The sequence below is a fragment of the Suncus etruscus genome, chromosome 11 (assembly GCF_024139225.1).
Source record: "Suncus etruscus isolate mSunEtr1 chromosome 11, mSunEtr1.pri.cur, whole genome shotgun sequence".
NCBI lineage: Eukaryota > Metazoa > Chordata > Mammalia > Eulipotyphla > Soricidae > Suncus > Suncus etruscus.
Window position 1 is genome coordinate 124,374 of NC_064858.1, and position 26,921 is coordinate 151,294.

At 49.0% G+C, this 26,921-nt stretch overlaps 1 protein-coding gene across 1 annotated transcript in view; it reads left to right on the forward strand.

The window, feature by feature from the left end:
* The first annotated feature begins 899 nt into the window (after positions 1 to 899).
* The window catches only part of ATP10A (ATPase phospholipid transporting 10A (putative)), an 88,245-nt gene continuing 62,223 nt past the window's right edge, over positions 900 to 26,921 (forward strand). Inside the window, exon 1 of the mRNA XM_049783911.1 lies at positions 900 to 1,324. Within this exon, the coding sequence (XP_049639868.1) occupies positions 900 to 1,324 (425 nt within the window). The remainder of the gene's footprint in view (positions 1,325 to 26,921) is intronic.

Genomic DNA, 26,921 nt, shown 5'->3' on the forward strand with positions numbered 1-26,921 from the left:
TCTTCATAGATCCCAGAGCCTCACAAACCGGCTTCCTGATCAGAGATGGAGGTGCCTTTCTGGGGAAAGGGTGACCCCTATTCTCGCGTTCCTTGCCCCTGCTATTTTGTTTCCTTGTTGAGACCATATTGGGGGGCGCGCATCAGGATGGAATTTGGCTTCCCAGCAGGTGTTTCCAATCTATTCTGTTCTCTCCACCCCTATACCTACGAGGGGAGCCCTTAGAGTGCCCCCTTTTCCCAGACAACCCCCTGGAGCACCCCGTATCCTCCACAACTGCCCTCTACTCTCTGGGCCACCCAGATACTTAAAAAGCCCCAGCACTGAAGCTATTTGGGGTTTGGAGGCAGAGAGAGACAGAAAGGAACACCTGCCTGGAAAAGCAAACCCCTGCTCCAGGAACAAACCACTCTGGGGAGCAGAACCCCTCCGAGGGTCCTTCCTTCCCCATGGTCCGGGTCACCCCAGAACTGAACTTGCAGCAGCCCCTGAAGGTGCTGGGTGTGGTCCTCTAAAAAAACCAACACACGGACAAGAATCCAAACCCCCACTTTGGGAAACAGGAAAAGAAAATGGTGAACAAGAAAGTACCCCCCAGCAAGAGGAGACGGGACTGCACCTTGCCCCTTGGTGGTTCCCCAAGACGCAAATGCCGCCAGCGCCATCTCCAGCGCATTTGGGGAACATGGACCCTAGTTCCTCCCAGGAAGGTTCCCCTGAGCCCTGCCCGGGCCAGAGCGCGCAGTGCCCGCCAGGACCACGCCCAGGGCGGCTCCTTGGGTCCCCGGAGGGCGCGGGGCGGGGGCCGGTCCGCTCGCTCCGGAGCTGACCGCCCCGTCCGTGCGTGCTGCCCTGCAGGCGGGGAGACCGCGCGATGATCACCTAAGGCCGCGGCTGGCATGTGGAGTAGCCCTGCGCGGACCCCAGCCCCGGCCATGCAGCGGCGGCGCCTCTCCCAGACGCGCACGGTCCGCTCCAACCTGCAGCCGCGCCCGGGCGCTCCGGACGACTCGGAACGGGGCGCGCGGAGAGGCGGGCCCGGCGCGTACCTGGCCGACAACCGGCTCAAGACCACCAAATACACGGCCCTGTCCTTCCTGCCCAAGAACCTCTTCGAGCAGTTCCACCGCCTCGCCAACGTCTACTTCGTCTTCATCGCGCTGCTCAACTTCGTGCCCGCGGTCAACGCCTTCCAGCCGGGCCTGGCGCTGGCCCCGGTGCTCTTCATCCTGGCGGCCACGGCCATCAAGGACCTGTGGGAGGACTACAGCCGCCACCGCTCCGACCAGGACATCAACCACCTGGGCTGCCTGGTCTTCAGCAGGTGAGTCGCGCGCGCCGTGTGCGGGGACCGTGATGTGCGCGGGCCGGGCTGGTCCCCCAAAGCCACTGCGTCCGCGCGTCCAGAGAGAGGGGCCGCCGGGGTCCGGTAGATGCTCCCCCTGGCTCGGATTTACCAGACCCGAGCCCGCACCAGAGTGACCCAACCAAGGCTGGAATCCGGCGGCCACTGCGCCCCTACCCAGGTGCCTGAAAACTTGGCCCCTGGAGGGCGCGCTCAGGGCCGGCGCACCAAGTTCCAGGAGTCGCTGGCAGAACCTCAGTCAGTCCCGGTTTGCCCGCTGCCGGCCGAGGGAGCCTTCCTAGTCTGGAGGCTCCAGTTTGCGTGCCCCCCCCCCCCCCCCTTTCCTCGCTCCCACTCGCCCTCTTCCCTGGCGCAGCAGCGGCTCCTTTGGAATATTCTCCCGGCGCTTGTAGATTCCCCACCCAAAGCTCAGCCTGGCTTTGGCTCCTGCTCCCCCTGCTGGAATCTTGCTCGAGCGCCAAAGCTGGGCGCAGCAGCCTGGCCTAATCTCCAGCAAGTGAGGGGCAACTTGTAGAAAGTTCCTGACGCCCTGAGGGGCAGAGGTCCGGCTCTCTTTCGCTGTTGCTTTTTAGGGTTAGTTTAGACCCAGACGGAGACCGAGTTTCCTGGATTCATGAGCTTGTTCTCGAATTTTATAAATTCACTTCAGAGGTCTCTTAAAAATGAGTGTGTGTAGAGAGAGAGAGGGAGAGAGAGAAAGGAAGAGAGAGAAAGGGAGAGACAGAAAGGAAGAGACAGAAAGGGAGAGAGAGACAGAAAGGGAGAGAGAGAGAAAGGAAGAGAGAGAGCGAGATGTTGGTGCTGAAGCACATGTTTTGTATGTGGGTCTTGGTGCACTATGAGCACCCCAGGATGTGCCCCTGCTCCCTTCCACGAAAAAGAACAGTTGTCAGCAAGATGCCTCAAGGCAAGTGTCTTGCCTATGCGAGCCTGTGTTCTATTCAGCACCCCAGAGTGTAACCGAAAACGCTATCCTTTGTCCTGGTCTCGCCCCTGCCTCTCAGGCATAGGCACTGTGGGTGGCTCAGCCCGGAGGAGCTGAGGACAAAACCCCACTTTTGGGGTCCTTCTCCCAACTGCACTCAGGGTGCTTTGCAGGCTGACGCCCCTGGAGATCTGGGGAGTTATACTGGCTCTGAGCATCAGCGCTCGAAGGGGTCATCACATGGATGTCCGGGACATGTAGTGTGTTGTGTGTTGTGTTGTGTGGTGTGCAGTGTGTGGTGTGGTGTGTAATGTGTGGTATGTGCAGTGTATAGTGTGCAGTGGTGTGGTGTGGTGTGCAATGTGCATTGTGTGCCTGCCTGCCTCCTGCACACATCCACCCTCTGATCCTTGCTCCTGGGGCTGTGACCTCTAACTTCTCTTCAGGCTCAGGAAGCAGAGCTGATGGGAAGGAGACGGCAACCAAACGTGGTTGGGTCCTGGCATCCCTCATGCCCCCACCCCAAGCACTGCCAGGAGTGAGTCCTGCGCACAGAGCCAGGAGTGATCCCTAAGCGCCTCCGGGGGTGGCCTCCAAAACCCAAAACCCAACATGGAGCATCTAAGAACTGGCAGCAGCTTATCTGGGGCAAGCTGAGAAACCCGGAGTTCCCAGAGCCACACTCCGGGCTGACCAAGCCGCCTGGGAAAAGTCCTGCTCCCCACCCAGCCTCAGCTGAGTCCACTGCTCAACCCAGAATCCTGCAGCTGAGACCCTCCCTGGGGAGAGGGAAGAGTGGGGAGTGAGGGTTCATGCTTCAGGAGAGGGTCCCTCACACTCCCAGCTCCTGTAACCCCAGTGCTTTCCTGGGAAGGGAAAACAGGGAGCCTGGGAGCTGTTTATCTGGGCAGACCCACAAACTGGTGGATCAGAGATTCATGTGTTCAGGCCCAGAATGTTTGAGAGGAAGGGTGTTTGCAGGGTTGAGGGAGAAAGAAGGCAGGGGAGAGGGCAGGAGGATCAGTGCCACAACTTGCCATGGCCTGAGCATCTCTGGGACTTTCAAATATCTGGAACTTGCTGTCTGTCTGTCCAAGTCGCATGGCCCACCGGTGTGTGCATTCCTGCAGCAGAAAGAGGCAAATGGGTAGATCTCAGCCTTCATCTCCATTGGGAAGGCTGGCAGCTGGGGCATGCCAAGGTCCCTGGGGGACAGAATAAGGCTGGAGATAGGAACAGAGAGGATGGAGGGTCCGACCTGGATGCCACCAGGAGCCTCACCAAACATTGCTGCAAGGATGGAGTCCTCCCTCCCCATGTCTGGCTTGTGCTCTTCCCCACAGGCTCCAGAGGGTGTCCTGGGGCATGCTCTGAGATGCCTCTTTCAGCACTGGGAGCCTCACTTTGGCCTGGCTGGCTGCAAAGTCATCTTTGAGCTTGGACTGTGAAATTCTAGGGGTCATGCACTGTTCTTTGAGCACTGCTTTGGAGCCTTCCCTGAACTCTGAGATGGAAGCAGTCCCTAAGTATCACTTCAAACTCCAAACAGTAACCCCCAGACCTGGGAAGACACTTCCCCAGCCCTCTACAAGCATGAGCTGGGGTAGGGGGTTGTAGAGCTCAGACCCCACCAGGCTGCTGGATCTTGAGGCCCCTTCAGCAGGTCCAGATGTGGCATACTTGTTGGGGTGACTCCTCTCTGCTCTAGATGGTGCAGACAGGAGCGATTCTGCTGACTTCTTGGACCTGTATTTTTGGACCCTAGTGTGCCTTTCCAGCTGAGTTCTCTCTTAACTTAAAGGAGTCTTAACTCCTTTCCCCAGCTGCCCTGGGGTTATGACTGCCCTCTGCCTTCCCTGGGGTTTGGGCTGTGTTTTATTAGCAGTCTTTCTGGGGAGAAGACAATGCTTCCCTTTTGTTTACCATGTGTTGATCTCACTCCTCTCTCTTTCTGGTCTTGACCTTGTCCTGGCCAGCAGCATCTTTTTCTGGGCACCAAGAAAAGCAGGGGAGATGCCTCATAGTACCCCCAAAAGCCTAGCTTAGAGCAACCTCCAAATGTCAAACACTAGCCTCCAGCACCCTTGGGTGTCAGCCCCCCCAATAAACCCACCACCACCAAGACCTTAAGATTCACTGCAACGGGCCTGGAGAGATAGCACGGCGGTGTTTGCCTTGCAAGCAGCCAATCCAGGACCAAAGGTGGTTGGTTCGAATCTCGGTGTCCCATATGGTCCCCCGTGCCTGCCAGGAGCTATTTCTGAGCAGACAGCCAGGAGGAACCCCTGAGCACTGCTGGGTGTGACCCAAAAACCAAAAAAAAAAAAAAAAAAAAAAGATTTACTGCAACAGTAGCAGCAACTCCAGATTCAGAGACAGGAGAATTGGGGTGTTCAGGTCCTTCAGTTTGTTGATTTGGTTCTGGGGCCACCTTAAGTGGTGCTTGGGGTCTTACCCCAGCTTCCTGCAGAGCTCAGGGGACCAAGGGATGGAATTTGGGGATCCACCTTCTTTAACAGGGTGGTTTGCCTGTTTGTTCCACTGTCTGTGTCCTCATCCAATCAACCTTGTGGCTCTGCACAGCCCCTTTACACAGATGGGGAAAATGAGGCTTGGCCTGCTTAAAACTCTTGGCTTGATTGCTTTTGATTCACTAATTCTTTCTGAATGTCTCTTTAGAGTCTTGTAGAATTCTGTGGCTAACTGTTTTCAGAAACTCTGGATGGTTTCCTCATTTCATGTGTTCATATCTGCGAGCATGCCCACAGCCTGTTTGTCTGTGCTCTCAACACCCTGGTGAACCCCTCAAAGAGTCCAACTCAAAGACTCAACAGAGTCCCCCAATCTCTCCTATTCAATCGCACAGCATAATATTCCTCCTGCTATTTTTGTGTCAATCTCTACAAGTATAATAACTGAAAAGAAGCCTGCTGCATACTGAGATAAGAATATTTATTCTACAATGTTCTTAAAACTGTCTCAGAAAGGCCATTTCTGCATATTTTCTTTTCTTTTTTGTTTTAAAGCCATACCTCACTGGGCTAAAAAATAACTCTTGGTTTTGTGCTCAGGGATCACTCCTGGTGGCCTCAGGACCATGTAGGGTGAAAGGGATTGAATATGTCTCCTAAATACAAGGCCAGTGGTCAGTTCATTCAACTATCTCTCTGGTACCTCTTGGTACCTATTGATACTCAAGGCTTGCTCCTGGCTCTGTGCTCAGAAATTACTCTTGGCAGGCTCTAGGGACCATATGGGATGTTGGGGATTGAACCTGAGTAGACCGTGTGCAGGCAAGCCTGCTGTGCTATGGCTCTGCTTCCCTCCTTGGTATTTTAAAATCTAAAGTGTGTATCTCATGGGCAGCACAGAGTCACTCATATGTTTTTTAAAATGCATTCCCTAATGTGTGACTTTTTTTAACAGTATTTATTTCATTGATATTTAATGTAATAACAGAGAAACTAGCATTTATGTCTGCCACTTTGCTATTTGTTTTCTATTCATTTTTATGGGATTCAGTTCCCATATACTCCTATTACTGCTTCCTTTAAATAAACATACTCTAATGATAATTTTAATTCTTGATTGTTTCTTTTCCGTTATTTATTTTGTGTTTTTTTCTCTAGTGTTTTTCAGGAAATTTCAAATAGAATCCTAGTTGAAATGAATAATATTCAGGGCCTTATTATTAGCTGAGCATACTGAGAGCACTTTTTGCATGGAAGATCCCCAGATTTGACCCCCAGTACCACGAGATCTTCTGAGCACCACTAGGAGTAGCTCCCAAGAATGGTGGATTTGCCTCGACTGCCCCCCCCCCCAATAAAAATCAGGTTCAGTTGAGCACAGACTTACTTCCTAGGACATAGAAACTTGGCCCCATTCAAATCTCATTCTTTTCTCCTTCTTGGTTCTCTCATTCTCTGACTCATTTTGCATTTTCTCCACCATTTTAAGTCCATCATTGTGGATTTATCATTACTGTTCAGTCTTTTTGTTTGTTTGTTTGTTTGCTTGCTTTTGGGTCACACCTGGCCGTGCTCAGGGGTTACTCCTGGCTGTCTGCTCAGAAATAGCTCCTGGCAGGCACGGGGGACCCTATGGGACACCGGGATTCGAACCAACCACCTTTGGTCCTGGATCGGCTGCTTGCAAGGCAAACGCCACTGTGCTATCTCTCCGGGCCTACTGTTCAGTCTTGAAATTCATGTGGGGGTCCAAAGAGATAGCACAGCAGCATTTCCCTTGCAAGCAGCCGACCCAGGACCTAAGGTGGTTGGTTTGAATCCCGGCGTCCCATATGGTCCCCCGTGCCTACCAGGAGCGATTTCTGAGCAGATAGCCAGGAGTAATCCCTGAGCACCGCCGGGTGTGGCCCAAAAAAACAAAAACAAAAAAGAAATTCAGGTGGGACAAGAAAGTAAAATAAACTTGGATTCATTGTCTTGGGGGCCTTATTCCTGGTGGGGATCAGGGGACCTTTATCGGGTGCCAGGTGTTGAACCTGTGTCTGTGTATGCAGAGGAAGCACATTACACACTGTACTATATCTCTCTGGCCCCTTTGTTGGTGCTTTAGGTAGCTCTGAGCTGGGGGTTGAGCTTCCTCCCAAGGACATGGCACCCTAATGTTCTACCCCATGTCACCTCCACAGAGTGGGGACTGGCCTCTGACCCACAGATTTTCAGAGAACCACTGTTCCCAGGTGGGATGTCTCTTCTTGGAAAAGGGAAGTTAGTTCCACCTCCATGGGAATCCCAGATTCTGGGTCTCTTCTCCCAGAAAGAGATGACAAAGGAGATGACAGAGAGGTTTTTTTTTAAGGACACAGAGAGAAGTGAGTGAGACCAAGTTTCTTCAAGTGAAGGAGAGATATTCCCTCTCCAAGAGGTGAAGCCAGTGTGGCCCCTGTGAAACACTCCAGGGAAGTAGGAGAGAAGGCTCCCCCAATGATTTGGGGGTCTTCCCCTACAGACTAGACCCTGCCCATTCCCCTTCATAGTCATCACGGGGTCCTGGGGATCTGACCTGTGGTGTTGAGGTGGCATCATATGCCTGAGATCACGGTCTGCCTGACCCCAAAACAGTTCTTGATTTCATAGCTTCGTGGATTCACTGCCAAGAGACCCTCTTCCGGGTTGCTACATTTTGGCCTCTTCATTCATGTCTCTCCAGTCTGTAGCCTTGACTTCCTGTCACTGCCACATCTGATCTGTCTTCTTTTTATCCTTTTAAAAATTACAATATTGTGATTTTTCAAGTTGCCTATAACATAGTCATTTCAGGCACTCGTGTTCCAACACCAATCCCTCTACTAATATGATCTTCTTTCCACCACTATCCCATCCATCCTCCCACCCCAAGTCTGCCCCCATAGCAGGCACACACAAATTTACTTCGATAATTTGGAATTATCAAAAATTATATCCATAAAAATAAATGTATGATCATTGTCGTTCTATCTCCCCAAGGTGTTACTGAAGTCATTGTTTGAGGATTTGCTGGACTGGTTGATGCCATTTGGTGCCTTCTCTATTGTGATTTTTACTCCTGAAAACAATAATACAAGTTATAGTTGTGGGCATCTTTCTACACAACTTTCCCATCACATTTTCTGGGCCCTATAGGACTGTCCATATTGTGAATTTCGGAGGTGTTGTGCAGTTGCTTATGTAGAGCTGAAACCATGAGGCTGAGTCATGGAGCAGAGTGGTTTCTGTTGTGGAGGGTGTAGCTTCGGACTGCTGTGCCTTCAGGCAGAAAGGGGGAATCTGCCTGCCGGGACCCAGCATTTTCAGCCCGGACCATCTCACCTGGGAAATCTCAGCTTCTTGTCATTGTTGAGATGTGAACACTGAATCTGGCCCTTTCTCCCAGATCTTGATGTATCTTTGCAAGGGTCTCTCTCCTGGGTGGGGGCAAACTCCCAGCTGTGCTAAGGGCTTCCTCCTAACTCTGCACTCAGAGATCACTCCTGTGCATACAGTCTCAGGGATCCAGCCAATATTGGCTGTGTGCCAGGCACACATCAACCTCTGAACTATCTCTCTGGTTCATTACATCTGGGTCTCTGCCCTCTGACTTCTTTCCCTCGGCATCATTGCCTCCAGGTGGTGGTAATCGCAGGATGCTTGTCTGTCCGGGGTGGCAAATACTGGTTCCAGCAGGGTCTGGGGTCTCCTCTGTGTCTCCATCTCTGCATCTCTGTTTCTGAGCACTGCAGACCCCCCTGACCGACACTGACTAAACATGAGGCTGCTCAGCACACATGGCTTCAATTCTCGACATCGCCTATTTCTCTCCTCTGGATCAACTCCCAGAAGCAGAATTGCTGAATCATATGCATATCATATCTATTTTTAACTTTCTGATTGGTTCCCTGCTGGCAGCCCCAACTATATCCCCCCAGTGGGGCCCGGAAACTCTTGCCCCTAGATCCTCACCTGCATTTATCTGTTTCTTTGATTATTTGGTGGGCTTGTTGTGGTATTCAGAGAGTGCTAGGAGGCCATCACTAGCAGTACCATCAGCTGCTATGCAGTGCTCAGAGCTGAACCTAGAGAGGTCAGGGCAATGTTGTCAGCCTCACACATTTGTGTTTCTCACAGGAAAGTGGCCTCAGTAATCCGAATATGAGTCAGTCTGAGGAATTGTATGTGTGCTTAGGGGAGGGTTGATGGGGTTAAGAACGTCACCCCAGCTTGGACTTCCAGGACAAGAGGTCAGAGCCTTTAGCAGAGAACTTTAGTCACTGGGGAGAGTGCTTGTCTTGCACACAGCTGACCTGTATTCAATTCTTGACTCCACGGGGCATCCTCTGGAGTGATTCCTGCGTGCAGAGGAGTAAGCACTGAGCACTGCTGGGTAACTTACAAATTGTAAAGGAAGAGGGAGGAAGGAGAGGAGGAGTGAAAGAGAAGAGAAGGAAATGAAGGAAAATGAAGGAAGCAAGAGAGGAGGAAGGAGGGGAAAAGGAAGGTTTGAGGGAGGAAGAGAAAAGGAAAGAAAGAAAGAGAGAAGAAAAAAGGAAAGAAAAAAGAAAGAAAGGAAGAAGGAAGGAAGAAAAGAGAAAGAGGAAGAAAGAATAGGAATAAAAAAGAACAAAGGAAGGAAAGAGAAAGAGAAAGAAAAAGGAAGGAAGAAGGAAGGAAGAAAGGAAAGAGGAAGGAAGAAGAGGAAGAAAGAAGGAAAGAGAAAGAAAGGAAGAAGGAAGAAAGAAAAGAGAAAGAAAGAGAAAGGAAGAAAGAAGGAAGGAAAGAAAGAAAGCAGAAAGAAGGAAGGCAGGAAGAAAAGAAAGAAAGGAAAAGAAAAAAGAAAGAAGGAAGGAAGAAAAGAGAAAGAAAGAGGAAGGAAGAAGAGGAAGAAAGGAAGGAAGGAAGAAGAAAGAAAGAGGAAGAAAGGAAGAAGAAAGAAAAAAGAGAAGAAAGGAAGAAGGAAAGAAAGGAAGGAAGGAAGAAAAGAGGAAGAAAGAGGAAGGAAGAAGAGGAAGAAAAGAGAAAGAAAGAAAGAAAGGGAGGAAGGAAGGAAGGAAGAAAAGAAAGGAAGGAAGGCAGGAAGTAGAGAAAGAAAAAAAGAGAATGAAAGAAAAAAAGAAAGAAAAAGAAAGGTGGGAGGTAGGAAGGAAAGAAAGAGGAGGAAAGGAAGGAAGGGAGGGAGAGGAAAGACTTATTTTTAACTTGGATTAAGGGGTTACATTTTACTTCATTTTATACCTTTGGGGTGCTTGGAGTCTGCTCTGGGCTCTACACTTAGGATACCCAAGTGGTTCTGGGGAGTCAGATTGGGGCCTTTGCTTGTAAAGCATGCAAGTCCCTTTTCTCTCTTTATTTTGGTCATGCCCAGTGGTCTTTATTATGGCCATTCACAGTGGTGCCCAGTGGTGGTGGGGCCTCCTTTCAGCTTGGTGCTTGGGGTCCCACCTCTGCTCAGGGATCTTGTGGTGTGAGGGATCAATCCTGAGGCTCCTACAAAGTCCAGGGTGCTGCTTCTGAGGGTGTTGAGGATCTGTGTTTGAACAAGCCCCTCTGGTGACCATTGGTCACCCAATCCATGTGTCCACTCCTGGGAGTGGACAGGACTCTATGGGGTGGCCCTGACCCCTTCTTGGAGTTTGTTCTGCCTGGCTATTCTCTCTCCTCAAAACTTGTCCCTAGTGCGCTTAGCCAGCACATATAAAAAAAAAAACACTTTGGCCATATCTGTTTCTTTTATTTATTTATTTATTGATTGATTGATTTAAAAATTCAGGGGCTACACATAGCAGATTCTGAGAGACCATAAGGTGCCTGGGATGGAACCAGGGGCAGCCACATGTGAGGCCAATACCTTCCCTTAACCGGGCTGCGAGCCCTTGTGGAAACAAAGCTGCCTTTGCTCCTGCCCTTCTGGGATTGAGAAGACAGACCAGGGGCTCTGTGAATATTGGGGACCTGCCCTGGTGAGCGGGTGTGCTCAGGCACAGAACACATGGCAGGAAGGAAGGCACAGGAATAGAGACTTTTGTACTTACTACTTTCTAAAGTCTCTTTGGGCTCCTGCACTGGTTGTGTGCCTCCTTAAATAGTGTGTGTGAGTGTGTTTGAGTGTGAGAGTGTCTGATATAATCCCTGGCACCACACTGAGTATAGCGAGTCTTGCCAGAAGAGACCTTTAAGCACAGAGCCAGGAGTGAGCCCCAAAAGTGCTGGTGGTTGTGAATCAACCAACCAACAAACCAACCAACCAATCAACCAACAAATGACACAGCTCTATTTCTTAAAAACAGAGCATGTGGGGCCGGAGAGATAGCGTGGAGGTAGAGTGTTTGCCTTGCATGCAGAAGGTCAGTGGTTCGAATCCCGGCTTTCCATATGGTCCCCAAGCCTGCCAGGAGCGATTTCTGAGCATAGAGCCAGGAGTAACCCTTGAGCGCCGCCAGGTGTGACCCAAAAACCATAACAACAACAACAACAACAACAACAACCAAAGCATGTTGGTTATGTAGTTAATCTGGGAACTCAGTATTTGGAAATGAAAACAACAGAGTGTGAGTCCCTCTCCCCCTCACCCAGAGCACTGTGCTGGGAGGTTAGCGCATCCAAATGTGTGCCCAGACTCAGTCATAGTTCAAGGCAGCAACCACGGTCGCCACGGATGGTAGAATGGGGGCTAGCACGGATCCCCATCATTCTTTCATAGACCCTGATAGTCCAGGGGTATCCCAGCTCCACTTGAGTCTTCCTGGAAAGAGACTTGCCAGCCTGAGGGAGCCAGGAAAGGAAAAATTTCAGGGAGTGATGTGAGAGCAGGGCTAAAGAATAGCATCTTATTTGTGTTTCTTCAAAAAGCAAATTCTACTCTCCCTGACCTTCCCCTCCCCATCCCTCTCCTTCTCTTCTCTCCCCCTTCCCCTCCCCCTCCTCTGAAAAATTTTCCCATTCCCTCCTTAGTCTCTCAAGGGAACTTTCTCAAGGGTGCTTAAGGGACCATGCTGAATTAGGGCTCAAACCAGGGCCACCTAGGCCCTAACGCCTGCTTTCTCCATCCTCAGTCTTGTTTCCTAGGGAACAGATTCTCCTGGACAGGGCTGATTTAAAAGCTGCCCCAGAGAATTCCCCTTGCCAAGTCTTTCCTTCCACTTTTTCCTCCTCCCCCCACCATTGCTTTTTGCTTTTTTGAGAGAGGAGATTCCCCAGCAGTGCTCAGAAGCCCCAGGGCACCTTCAGGTGAAATTGCCTCTGAACTGTGCAGCTCAGTGGCACTGACCTAGGGGACTTGGGATTGGGGATTGACTGCAGAGCTGAGTATGCAAGGCCTGTACGCATATCTGAGCAACTCCTGGGCCCCAGCTCTGGTGCTCTCTGCAGGATGGTTCTGACACCTGAAAAGTTCTGGGCTGGGATAAGGAAGCAGAGGATTCCCTGGATTTACAAGTCCTTTCAACTATGTGGCGTGGAGGACACTGGTCCCTTCTGTACTCAGTCCTGCCTACTCAAATAGCTCTTACAAAAATAAGAATAGAAAGATCAAGGCTGGGGCCAGAGCATGGTGGGGAGGGTGTTGGCCATGCATGTAGCTAACCCAGATTCAATCTCTGGAACCCCATAGGGTTCCCTGAGCCCAGCAGGAGTAATCCCTAGTACAGAGCCAAGAGAACCCTGAACATTGCTGACGTAGCCCCACCAAAAAAATCAGGACCATCGAGCCAGTTGGGGACCAGGTATAACATTGTAAGGGGGCCTGGGTTCCTTTCCTGAGACTTCATGGTTCCCAGAACTTTTTGGAATGACCTTGAACATTGCTGGTTGTGAGCCAAAAGATAAGTAATTAATAATAATCACGCAGAAGAGGAGGAGGAGGAAGAGAAAGAGAAGAGGAGGAGGAGGAGGAGGAAGAGAAGTACTGGGTGTCGTCATTGTTTCATTGTAGCAGCAGCAGCAGTAGTAGTGGTGGTGGTGTTCAGGAGTCTGGTGAGGTTTGGGGGGACTCTATACAGTGCTGGGGATGGAATCTGGATTAGCCTCCTGCAAGGTCAGACACTTCCCCGCTGTCCTTTTGGTCCAGCCCCCACATCGCCTCATTTCTCGTAAGAGCCATGTTCACCCAACTGTGCCCATTGGTCAGCACTTCCCTGTGGTCACTGTTCTCACTGCTTCTCTGGTCTGGCCTTCTGATCCCAGAGTGGCCTTGTCTTAATTTTGTCTTAATTTCGTGCGTGCCTGGCATTTTCCTGGCACTGGGACTTGCATTGTCATATTTTCCACTTGGGAATCTTGTTCCTTTCGGAAAGGAAAGCAGCGAGTCTCAGGATGAAAGGTTTGGGCAGACCTTGGAATTGTGCTCACTGCCAAGCTGGCCTTGTACTCTGCCAACCTAGGTTCAATCCCTGGCATCCCATAAGGTCCTTGAGCACTGCCAGGAGTGATGAGTGATCCCTGAGTGTGGAGCCACGATTAAGGCCTGATCATTGCCAGGTGTAAGCCCCAAACAAACAAAAACAAGCCAAACCCCAAATTTCACTGAGAAATAATCATAGATTTCAATGTGAAACTAGATGAAAACATGAATAAATTTCTGGAACATTACAAGTTCTTGGACCCGATGCATAGAACAAAAACTGAATGTATTGGAATGCATTAAAATTAGAACCATTTTTTTGTGTGCTTCATCTTACTGAGACAAGAAATAAAGCTTTTACATATGGGGAGAAGAGAGGATATTTGCTAATCACATTTCCAACCAGGCCCCGTGTCTAAAAGACATAAAAACTCTGAAAATCAAATATTAACAAATTACCTAGTTTGGTTCCTGGCATCACATATGGTCCCCAAACACCTCCAGGAGCGATCCCTGAGTACTGATCCAGGACTGAAGAGATAGTACAGGGGAGAGGCACTTGCCAAAAAGTGACCCACCCAGATCCAGTCCTTAGCACCTCATATGGTTCCTGGGTACCATCAGGAATGATTCCTGAGCTCAGAGTCAGCCCTGGACACTGCCGGGGTTGGCCCCTTCTCTAAAGAAAAAAAGAAAGGAAAGAAAAAGAGAGAGAAAAGGAAGGAAGTGAGAGAGAAAGAGGAAAGAAGGAAGGAAGGAAGGAAGGAAGGAAGGAAGGAAGGAAGGAAGGAAGGAAGGAAGGAAGGAAGGAAGGAAGGAAGGAAGGAAAGAAGGAAAGAAGGAAAGAAGGAAAGAAGGAAAGAAGGAAAGAAGGAAAGAAGGAAAGAAGGAAGAAGGAAGGAAGGAGGAAGGAAGGAAGAAGGAAGGAAGAGAAAGAGAGAGAAAGAGAGAAAGAAAGGATGGAAGGAAGAAAGAGAGAAAGAGAGAAAGATAGATAGATAATTGATCCTTTTTAAAAATGAGGAGAAACTAGCAATAGTACAGAGGGGAGGGCACCTAAGTTTGATCCTGGGCATCCCATAAAGCCCCTGGAACAATTCTTGAGTGCACAGCCATGACCATCACTGGATGTGGTCCCCAAACAAAAACAAACAACAAAAATTGGGGGGTATCACACCTGGTAGTGCTCAAGGCCTATTCTTAGCTCTGTATTCAGCGATCACGTTTTTTGAGAGTGGGGGCTTGGAGCCACACAGTGTTCAGAGATGACTCCTGGCACTGAGGGATCACTCCTGTGGGCTCGGGATGCTGGGAACTGAACCCAGTCAGCCACATTCAAGGCAAGTGCCCTCCCCACTGTGTTATGTCTCTGGCCCCTGAACTACAAGTGTATTTTGGGGACAGCATGGTGGGGGGACATTTCCCAGGTGATAGGCATGCACAGACCTTCCCTGGCTGCCCAGTGCAACGTAGATGAAAACCACTGGGAATCACATTTCCTTCTCCCAGAGGGAGAAAGTCAAAAATAGCTTGAGCATCGATGGTTGCCAAGGGTGAGGACAAAATGGGTCAGGTCATTCACATGTAGGTGGGGGAATCCACCCCTGGGAACTTGGCCTTTCTGAACTAAAACCAGAATTTCTCAGTGATGCCCATGGTCCCCTTGCCAGGTTTTTCGGGAGCATGGAGAAGGTTCCTTTCTCACCGAAGCTTTCATTCAGGTTCCGTTCAGCATAGCCTGGAGCTGGGAGAAGAACAACCTCCCACACTCAAAGGTGCTTCCACAGGGAAAACTGGGTTTCAGGAGAGGCCCACTCTCAGCCACCAAAGGCTGCGTCTCTGTGGCCACTTGGCTGGGAAATTCCACGGAGTGCACCAAGCTAATGTCAGGGTGACGTACGTGTGTGACTCAGTGTCTGCTGCCTTCGGGGAATAGAATGATGGAGACAGGAGTTGGTTAAGGGGTACAGGGACAAGAGGTATGGTGGTGTGTGTGCGCATGTGCACACGTGTGTATGCATAATACTTTGTGAACTATGAGTGTGGATGCATGCATGTGTGTGCGTGTGTGTGTTACCACAAAGACAGCAGGATTCCTAGCAACTATAGGAGTGGAAGACTGGTGGGGAGACACACGCACACACATTCACATTTAAAGCAGGTGAGGTTGACTCTCAGTGTAACAACCCCCGGTGCTGGGTCCCTCCATCTGGGGCTGCTTGCAGGTGGCTGAAGAAACCAGGAGGTGCCTGTTTTTAGCAAGAACTTGGAGGGTGTGAGCGTGATGTGACTTTCAAAAGGTTGCGCCACTCTTAAATAAACCATCAGGGTGGCGTGATTGATGCGGTGGTCGTAGGGCTGACACTGCAAGAAAACCACTGGTGGTCCCTGAGCACTGCTGGGGTGGGCCCCCCACTGCCACAAATTAAAAATAAAGAGTCTTAACTCCCAGCACCACAGCAAAGGCATCGCCTGGCTGAGAGGTGGTGTTAGGGTCTGGGGGAAAATCCCATCCTCAGGGTGTCCCGAGAGTTCCGAGGAATGACTTAGAGACTATACAATATAGCAAAAGGTGAGTTTATTTCTGACCGGTCAGGGTCTTCTGTTGAAACAAATCTCAGAGCAGAGACCTCAAGCTTTGTCTGAGCAAGATTTATATAGATCATTCCTTAAAGGAACAGTGTTATCATTTCTTACAGGCGCAGGCGCAGTTTATGCATTTTTACATCATAACTTAGTCAGAAGAAAGAAACATATTCAATGGACAAAGAGATGGTCATTAAAACGTATCAACCCCAGTGTTACATATTGCAGATGTCAGCTTATCTTTGTCACAGTGAACAACCTGGCCTTGTTAGTTACAGAGAAGAAAGGGGAATCACTAAAACTCAAGGTTCAGATGAAGCTAATTGTTAGATTCCTTTGCACACAGTGGCACATACCTCAGCCTCAGAAGCATGGGAGTTGGGCTTTCTGGCACCGAGAGCCTCCTCTGGTTGGTGCTGCTGAAATCACTCTAGGCCAGGGGTCTCAAACTCAATTTTACCTGGGGGCCTCAGGAGGCAAAGTCGGGGTGATCCTTGAGTGCAAAGTCAGTAGTAAGCCTTGAACATTGGGGGGTGTGACCCAAACAACTAAAACAAAACAAAACAAAAAAGATTCCTCTAGGGCAGGGCCACAAAATGTTGTACGGAGGGCCGCAAACGGCCCGCGGGCCGCGCTTATAATTATTAGCAATAATATAAGAATACTTAACGGCTAACTTAACTTATTGACATATATGAATATATTCTATAAAACTTAAAACTTACTTAAAGTGGCAGCTATAACATAACAGTAAGCATAAACGGGTCTTGATCTCACATGCCCAAGGCTGGTCTTTATCTCCCAGGCTTGCTGTCCTTGGGAGCTATGTGAGCAGAGCTTGCTTTTATCTTAACTTGAGCTAGCTGCCTGAGGCTTTTTTGTCTCTGAGGCTCCCTGCTCTTCTGGCAGGGGTTTCTGTTTGAAAGCTAGGATTCCAAAATGGGGCAGTCTTTGAAAAAGAGAAGTTTAAAATATATATATAACCTAAAAACATTAAAGACATTTTTCCTCATCAGTGGTAGCCAGACAGCTGGTGACAGTTGTGGTCACAGATGTTCTCAAGATGAGGGACTTCCTCTGGATCCAAATCAGTGTTAGAAACTTGGGGGACCTAATTTTTCTTCCTTTTTTTTCTTTTTGGCCATGCCCAGTGGTGCTCAGGGCTTACCTCTGGCACTGTGCTAAGGAATCACTCCCGGTAGGCTCAGGGGACCACATGGGATGCCAGGGACCGAACCCAGGTTGACCTTGTGCAAGGCAAAAAAGCCCTACTAGCTGTGCTATCACTCTGGCTTATGTTACCTCATTTGGGGGGGGGGATTTTTAAAATCAGTAAAAAAAAAATGTAAAAACCCTTTGGAGAGTGAGTTTAAAAATGCAGGAAATCAGGAGCAGAGAGGTGGTGCCAAGGGTGAGGACTTGCCTTGTACGTGTAGAATTAAAGCCCTTTGGATGGGCTTTAATGGTGGTGGATGGTGATGGAGGCCTTTCTCCTCCAGCCCAGGACCACATGTATCCAACCCCCTACAGCCAGAGGTCTGCAATTTCAGGTAGGGTGGGAAGAAAACTCACAGGCAGGCTTCAGGGTGTAACATCTTTTGTTTTGTTTTGCTTGTTTGTTTTGGTTTTTGGGTTACACCCGGCAGTGCTCAGGGGTTACTCCTGGCTCTATGCTCAGAAATCACTCCTGGCAGGCTTGGGGGACCATATGGGATGCCAGGATTCGAACCAATGACCTTCTGCATGAAAGGCAAATGCTTTACCTCCATGCTATCTCTCCGGTCCCAATAACATCTTTATTCCAGGCCCTGGCCAACATGTGTGGCATATATCATAACCATTTACACATGCTATCCTCAACTTGACCTGCGTTTTAGCTTCTTTCAGCCATCTCTCCTCCTCCAGTTTCTCTCTTCCAGCCTCCTCCTAATTCCTCCTCAATCCAAATTCCTTTTCCCTTCTGGCCAAAGCCTTTTGTTATCTACCAAAGATCCCTCCCAGAAATGGGAGGTCTTGTAGGTAAGGTTACACAGGATCGGGTTACTGTATATAACCAAAGATTTGGGTTTTGCTCACACTAGTGCCCCAGAGCACTGAGCCAGGAGTAAGCCCTGAGCATTGCTGGAGGAATTCCCCAAAATCAAAGCAAGAAATTGGGGCTGGAGAGAGATCAGAGTCTGAGTCATTGCACACTCTGGTTCTGTCCTTGGAGCCGCACACGGAGCATATCCCCACGGTGCCAAGGTCCTCGGCCACAGGTTGGCAGAATGGTTTGGAAAGTGCCCGAGTGTCCTGGGGTCAGGTCAAAGATTCACCCCTACCCCCATCCCCGAAAATGGTTTGATCTGTCACTGGCTGCTCAGGCCCGGAGCTGCTGGAGAAAACAGTGCAGGAGACATAGGGCCCGGCTGAGGCCAGTGAGGCAGATGCAAGGCTCTCACTGCTGGGGGCATGCAGCTGGCTCTGGAGAGCATCTGGGATCTGGCTTGCTGTGCTGGGCTGATCTGAGTAGGACTGGGCTGAACTGGTCAGGGCTGGGCTGGGCTGGGAAAGGCTAGACAGGCAGGGCTGAGCTGGGCTGGACTGTCTTTGACAGCCTATACGAATGGTGTCCCGGGCTCTGCCTCTGCTCCTGAAGAATCAACAGGTCAGTGCTGACTCTTCTTTGGGTTGTCTCTCAATTGTCTCTGGGTCATCTCTGCATCTCTCTCAATTGTCTCTGGATTATCTCTAGGTTGTCTCTGAGTCATCTCTGATTGTCTCTGGGTTATCTTGGACCATCTTTGTATTGTCTCTGGATTGTCTCTGGATCATCTCAATTGTTTCTCAATCGTTTCTGTCTCATCTCTTGCTTGTCACAGCTGCGAGATTGAGCTGGGCATTCAGGTGGACTGTCCCCCTCCTCCCCGTTCTTGCCAGTTGAGTCACGTGCCCTGAGCAGGGGCCACTAGTCTTGCTCATGGGAACTGAATCTGTGCACCCTCATGTGTCCACAGGATCTGAGCCCTAAAGGCCAATCGAAGGGCACAGGCTCCGTGAAGACTCAGCTTTGGACTGTGCTGGAGTCGTAAGACAGTCAGAGTGAGGGCTCCTTCCCACTTCTTTTTTCCCCCAGAATCACTCCAGTACTTTAGAACATATACATTGCTCTCATCTCTGGGTGCTCAGAAACGAGGTGACTCCCACCCATCAAGTACCCCAACACAGCATTGGAGACCCCACGACACCAACTGTCAGATGCCAGAGTCCTTGTCTGGCCTGCCAAGATGCTGGGTTTGCACTCCACCTTTATCAGCAGGATCAGAGTTGCCCTAGGAACATGAGATCCTGGCAGGGCAGCAAATGTGATCCCAGAAACTGTCACCCCACACACACAGTTGGGATTGGACTTGGTGGACTTCACTGATCACATTCATTTCCCCATAGGATCAGTGGTGTGTGCCCTGTGCTGGGGCGTGGTTAGGGCTGGTGAGGGCAGGGGAGAAGGCTGGGCATGCCTGAGTTCTGGGTTCAATTACTGGCACAGTATTGTTCCCCCTCCCCGAGTACTGTGGAAAGGAGCCCCAAGTACTGAGCTGGAAGAAGCCGTTACTTATGCTAATACAAAAAAACTTGACATCAGTGATACATAATTACAACAAAGAGCACTCCTGCTGGAATGGATGCCTGTACTACACTGAGTAATTTACACACACACACACACACACACACACACACACACACACACACACACACACACATTGGGGTTAGGGGATTCTCCCACCTGGTGCTCAGTGGATCTGGGTGATTCTTGGCCAATCAGGCCAATGTATATGATATATATGCCAGAGATTTTTTGGTTGTTATTATGTTTTATTAGTGCCAGATTTTTTTTATTACCATTAAGTCCTCCATTATGGAATTTTTTTCAAACTCAATCCCCAGTTTCTCTTTGACTCTTGAGGAATCGACCAGACTATGTTTCTTTATTGCTTTTTGTTTGGGAGACACACCTGATGATACTCAGGGCTCACTCCTGGCTCGGCACTCAGGGCTCACTCCTGGTGGAACTTAGGGGACTATATGGATGCAAGAGATCAAATTCGTGTCAGCTGTGTGTAAAGCAAGTGCCCTCCCCACTGTACTATCTCCCTGGAGCTTCTTGCTGTTTGTTTAGCTGATTAATGTCTCAAATGTCTCAAAATTCTTCCCAGTCACAGTCCATTCTTTGATACAATACATCTCTTTTTTTCCCCTCATTTGAAGACTTTTTTTTCTTTCTTTTTTATTTTAAATAATATCTTATTTAAACACCTTGGTTACAAACATGATTGTGGTTGGGTTTCAGTCATATAAGAGGACACCCCCCCATCACCAGTGCAACATTCCCACCACCAATGTCCCAAATATCCCTCCTCACCACCCCATCCCCACCTGTACTCTAGACAGGCTTTCTATTTTTCTCATACATTCTCATTGTTAGGATTGTTCACAATATACTTATTTCTCTAACTAAACTCATCACTCTTTGTGGTGAGGTTCATGAAGTGGACTGTAACTTCTCTGCATCATCTCTCAATTGTCTCTGAAAATTACTGCAAGAATGTCTTTCATTTTTCTTAAACCCCATAGATGAGTGAGACCATTCTGCGTCTTTCGCTTTCTCTGACTTATTTCACTCAGCATAATAGATTTCATGTACATCCATGTATAGGAAAATTTCATGACTTCATCTCTCCTGACGGCTGCATAATATTCCATTGTGTATATGTACCACAGTTTCTTTAGCCATTCATCTGTTGAAGGGCATCTTGGTTGTTTCCAGAGTCTTGCTATGGTAAACAGTGCTGCAATGAATATAGGTGTAAGGTGCTGCGGACGTGCTGCGTCCCTAAGCAAAGCCTTCGTAAGGTCCAAGAACCTTTATGGGGAGAAAGTGGGAGCACAAAGCGGATGAATATGAAATATGAAATAAATGAGACCACACAAAATGCATTGTATGGGGACTCACATCTAAGAGATGGAAGGCAAATTTTACTGTTCAGTTGATGACATTTTAAGCACAAACTCTGGTATGCAAGGTGTCTTCAGGGAAAACAAAGGGCAGAGGATAGCCAGATGGGGCAACACATCAAATAACTACCTGATGTATGTGAGAAAGAGCCCTGCTAGAGGGCTGGGCGAAAAAGTGAAGTAGAGGTGTTTTTGGGTAAGCAGAAAACAGGCTTTTCAAGAAACCAGGAGGAGAGAGACAGGTTTTGTGAGAGATGTTTATGATGTTTATGTAGTTGCCGGAAAATAGATTTTTGGGGGGATGGAAATAATTGTTTACTACTATATAGCTAGACTCAGAAAAACAAGCTGCTGGCACCAGGTTATACTTGAAATAAGAGTCACAAATAAACTAGCCAGCAGGGGAGCTTTTGGCCGGCTTTTTTGGTACCAAAATTTCTTTGTGAGTGTAGAAAAGCTAAGGCCGAATTTCTGTAGTAGAAAAGGAGACAAAAATCAAAAAAAAGAAAAAGAGAAAATGTAACGTCACAGCCGTGTCAGAATTATAGCCAGTAATCCACGCAAAGGGTCAATGATTGACTTCTCTAAACGGGCCTTCTGGCAGATAATTCTTGGGAGGAAAATTAGGCACTGCACCAGGAAAGCCAAAAGCCACATCTGGTGTGTGTTTCCCTTTGTGGGTAGTGACAGTAAGGAAGGGATTTTTGTATTGTATTTTTGTGTTCCTAAGGTATATTCCTAGAAGCGATATAGCTGGATTTATGGGAGCTCAATTTCCAGTTTTTGGAGGTATCTCCATATTGCTTTCCAGAAAGGTTGAACTAGACAGCATTCCCACCAGCAGTGGATAAGAATTCCTTTCTCTCCGCATCCCCACCAACACTGTTTGTTCTCATTCTTTATGATGTGTGCCAATCTCTGTGGTGTGAGATGGTACCTCATAGTTGTTTTGATTTGCATCTCCCGGATGATTAGTGATGTGGAGCATTTTTACACGTGCCTTTTGGCCATTTGTATTTCTTCTTTATCAAAGTTTCTGTCCATTTCTTCTCCCAATTTTTTGATGGGATTAGATGTTTTTTCCTTGTAAAGTTCTGTCAATGCCTTGTATATTTTGGAGATTAGCCCCTTATCTGATAGGTATGGGTGAATAGTTTCTCCCACTCAGTGGGTGGCTCTTGTGTCCTGGGCACTATTTCCTTCGAGGTGCAGAAGCTTCTCAGCTTAATATGTTTCCATCTGTTAATCTATGCTTTCACTTGTTTGGAGAGTGCAGTTTCCTCCTTGAAGATGCCTTTAGTCTCAATGTCATGGAGTGTTTTACCTATGACAACACATCTCTTATCTGGGCTTCATTCCTAGCTGCTCATAGATTCTTTCAGCCCTGCCAGTAGTGCTCCTTGAGCACTGAGCCAGGAGTAAGTCCTGAGCACTTCCAAGAGTGGCCCCCAAACCAAAACTAATAAAAGAGTGAATAAAGCATCCCCATGATTCAGCTTTCCGCAGGCTCCTTGAACACTCACCAGTGTCACCCACGATGCTCACCTCCCTCCCACCATACCTTCTGAGCCTGTCTAAGTGACCGTGTGTTCTTTCTAGTCCTTATCAGCATCGTTTCCCACTGTCTTGCTTCCCCTCATGCATTTTTATGATGATGATGATGATGATGATGATGATGATTAGCAGAGATCCAGCACTGTGGATTTTCACTTCCAAGCTGCCAACATTTTTGTGCTCATCGAAATATTCTTTAAGGCCTGTCCTGAGTGCTGTCCAGATCCTCAGAAAAAGCTAGAGCCTGACCTTGCTTCCAGAGGGCCAGAAGAGAAGCAGCTTTTCTCCTGTGCTCACTTCTCCATCTGCCCTAATGCCCATTGAATTGTTGTTACTGCCCTTTGACTTAAGAGATTTTTCTCTCTCATTTTTTTAGTATTTGAAACTATTGAAATGGCATGCTTTACAATTTCTTTCATAATACAGTTGTTTCTGGCATTCAGTGTTCCAACATCAGAGTGACCTTCTCTCCAGCAGTGTTCCCAGTTCCACCACCTGTAACAGGCACAATATTATGTATTTTATGTTGCTTATTACAGCCTCTATTTTCTGATGGTGTTACTAAAGTCATTGTCTGAGGAGTTTCTGAGCTGTTTGGTGCTGTTTGAACCTTCTGTTTCTGTTACTGGTTTTGCACATTAAGCTTCGTGGGCTTCTATGTGACATTCCCTTCTAATCTTCTGAGCTCCTACTGAGATGTTGGTACTGTGTTATGTGGTTGAGATGTAGCCGTGTGCTCCAGGTGCCATGGAACTGGGAGGATTTGGCACTTTGGTGCCTCAGATGTGAGTGGAGCACTAGGCCTTCCAGCAGGGCAGGGACTCAGCCCACCCCCATCCCAAAAAGGCTCTAGAAATCAGGATTCCCTGAGTCAGCTCCAATGTAGTGGAGTTTCTCCCTGACTTAAGAGAGGATTTGCCTTGTTGGTCTGTGAGCCCTGAGATCTTTATAACTAAGGTTGGAGTCACAGACACCTGAGTCATGTGCCCACCTATGAGTTCTTTTGTTTGGTTTGGTTTGGGCTAGGGCACACAGAGCTGTGTTCAGGGCTTACTTCTGCATCTGTGCTCAGCAATCACTCCTGGCAGTGCTTGAAAGGGCCTGAACCTAGTCGGGCACCAGCCCCCTATGCTGTATGTCCAGAACCTTCCCTGAGCTCCATGCTTATTTTGCTTTGGAGCTTGGCTTTTGCCTGAGCCTCCTCCCAGGCATGCACTGACCAGGGACCAGCAGGAAAGTTCAGGAATAATATCCCATGTTCAGCCCACACCTGGGTAGTCCCCCAACAGCCCACCTATTGCCTCTATTTGGGTGCTTGTGCTTAAAGAGACTTGAGGCAATGCCTGTCCTTTCTGTAGACAAAGAGACAGGATAGTCTGTGCCCATCTGCCCGGGGAAGTAGTCCTGGCCCAGCCATCTGATATAGCACAGCCATTACATAAAAGTGTAGCCAGTGAAGTCAACCATCGAATCCATTGCATTCTGTCCTCATAGTAGACATGCCTATCCACCATCCTGATGGCCCCAATCTCAGGTTCTAAGAAGGCCTGCAGGTACCCTCAGGAAATCCCCAGGCTGCTGTGACTGGGGTCCATTTTGGCCGAATCACCATGTCCATCTGGTTCAAACTATAGAACCAGGAGTGCATAAGTAAGATATGGAGTTGGTTCAAGTTCTTTAAGAGCTACAAGATGTACTAGTCCAAGTCATGGGGTTCTCCTGGGTGAGCTTGAAAATGGGGTGCCGAAAACTGGCTCATCCCAGAGAGTTGTGGAGTCAGGTGCATCCTGAATCGGGGGCCTGAGGACACTCCTGAGGACCTCAGAGCTCCCACCTCTTAAGTCTCCATCCCCACCCTCATTACCCCACCCATCTCTCTATAATGCTTGCTACTTATCAAAACAAAAAACAAAAAACAAACCATTGGGCTCTAGAAACAGCACTTGTCTCACCCACCATGTTCCAGCCCCAGCACCCCAGAGTGTCCCTTACACAGCCAAGTATGATACCAAACCTAATGAATAAATGAATTAAAAAATACATTTTGGGGGCCGGGCGGTGGCGCTAGAGGTAAGGTGCCTGCCTTGCCTGTGCTAGCCTAGGACGGACCGTGGTTCGATCCCCCGGCGTCCCATATGGTCCCCCAAGCCAGGAGCGACTTCTGAGCTCATAGCCAGGAGTAACCCCTGAGCGTCACCGGGTGTGGCCCCCCCCAAAAAAAAACATTTTGACCCAGTTTCTTATTGAGGATGAATCCTGTACTTTCTATTTTTAAAGAAGAATTTGGGGCTCACTTGTGGGAAAGAACTAGATTAGAATCTTATGAAAACTCTAACTCACACAAATTGGGTTTTCCTCCCAACAAGGAAATCTAACTATCCCCAATTTGAGACTAGCATGGTTCTCTGTGTTCAGAGAAAAATAAAGGCAAATCCAGGAACAGCAACAACAGAAACTTGATTTACAGGCAGGAACTGGAGCACAGCAGGGAAGGCATTGGCCTTGCACACACCGACCCAGGTTCAATCCCCGGCATCTACAGGGTCCCCCAAGCCTGCCAGGAGTTATTTCTGAGCACAAAGCCAGAAGTAAAGCCAGCGTGGCCCAAAAATAAACAATAAAGTATGATAAAATGAGTATATTTCCCCTGTGTTGGGAGCAGGTCATTGGGAGATAAGTGAAAGGCTTTGATACCACCCACTAAGCATTCTCCACAGCTTGGAAACAAATGCGGATGTTCTGGAAGGGCGTGTGAACATGCCTGGGCGTCCATGTTATTTTCCCTCACTTTGAACCAAAAGAAAAATGTATTTATTTTTACAGCAGTGTTCCTCAGAGTGATTGTCATTCGTACCACAGTACACACACCAGAGTAGAAATGAGCATGACCTTGTACTGGGTCCTTAGCACAGCACCCCATTGCCGAGGTCTGGGCTTCACACAGCTAGACCTGAGCCTGTTCCATATGCTCTGGCCTGGGATTTCAAGGGTGAGAGCCCTGGTAACCCCCAAGGAACTATCGGAGACAGAGAGTCCTGGCAAAGAGAAGCAAGTGCAGCTCAGGTTTCTTTTGCCCTAGAGTCTGTAGTACCCACATGCTGAGCAGCTCTCTGTGGTTATCTCTGTTCTTTTGAGTTTCTGATTTTTGATTTTGGGGGCCTCACCTGGTAGAGGAGGAGGAGGAGGGGTATGCATTCTTGTTTCAGAGTTCACTCGCTTTGGTGCTTGGGGGGACCATGAAGTGTCAGGGAAGGAAGGCAGGAGTCTGCTTCAAAGCCTACTCTCCAGCCCCAGTTCTGTGTTTGCATGTATGTATGTATGTGTGCTTGTGTAATGTGTGTCTTTGTGAGAGACCCACCCCACAGCCTCCTGTGTGCAGAACGGAGGTGCCCATAGACCCACAGTGCAGGCAGCTGGAGTCTTTGCTCTTTCACATGCTCCATCTCTTCCCAGAAACCTATACTGAACCAAGAAGTTCCAGGGCAGCTTCATGCCTCAGTGTCCCCAGCTGTCATAAGAGCGTGACCCTTCATGCACAGTGCTGAGTGGGGCTAATCAGACCCCTGTGTGTTGGAACCATGGTAGGGTGTCTCGGGTCCCTTTGTCTTTCCATCCTCGATCTCACGAGAGCCTTCTCAAGTCCTTTCCCTCGCTGCATTGGCTGAGCTCGAAAAGGAGACAGCACACATGCATACACACACCACACATGCAGAAACACACACAACACACATATGCACATACTATACACTACAAACACACACAATTCACATGCACAGGGTGTCTGCTTATGTACACACATACATGCACATTTATACATACAGATAACACATATAGGCATTCACATCATTCACACATACACATATTTGCACACAATACACATGAGCACACACATACTGTTTCTAGATCTTTCTCAGTGCTCTGAGAGCCCATCTGTTGGCAGGAGACCCATGAGGCAGTATTGTGTTGCTCTGGGGCCCCCATCTTTCTGCCCCTCTCCATCCTTTATCTCCACCTCCTGGTGCCCCGTACCATCCTGACCCTGATTCCTCCCGACTCTGGTTTTAGCCCCTTGGACCCCCTAGGACTCCCTTCCCTGTGCCCCATTTTGGGGTGGCCTGAGGCTGCATTGTAAAGAATTGGACTCAGGTGTGGGGGTTCATGATTTCTGCAGCTCCAAGCACACAGTGGAGTCCAGGACTGCCGGTGCCCTCTGATCCCAGGGCAACCTCATCCCCTTGTCTCGGCTAATGGTTGCACCCTTCTGGACCTGCAGATGTGCTGGATGGTGCCTCAGCTGCAGCTGTTCCATTCCCCCTGATCCCAGGAACCCCTGCAGTCTGGGCACCTCTGGAGTGCTCAGCCCCAGCCCACCCAGCCTGTCCCAGTACATCCTTCCAGCCATGTCCTGTGGGTCATGTCACAGGTGTGAGGGGGAGCCTTGTCCTTACTGTTTGCATTGGCTGCTTTCCTCATGCATTTTTTTTTTTTTTTGGTTTTTGGGTCACACCCGGAGGTGCTCAGGGGTTACTCCTGGCTGTCTGCTCAGAAATTGCTCCTGGCAGGCACGGGGGACCATATGGGACACCGGGATTCGAACCAACCACCTTTGGTCCTGGACCGGGCTGCTTGCAAGGCAAACACCGCTGTGCTATCTCTCCGGGCCCTCCCCATGCATTTTTA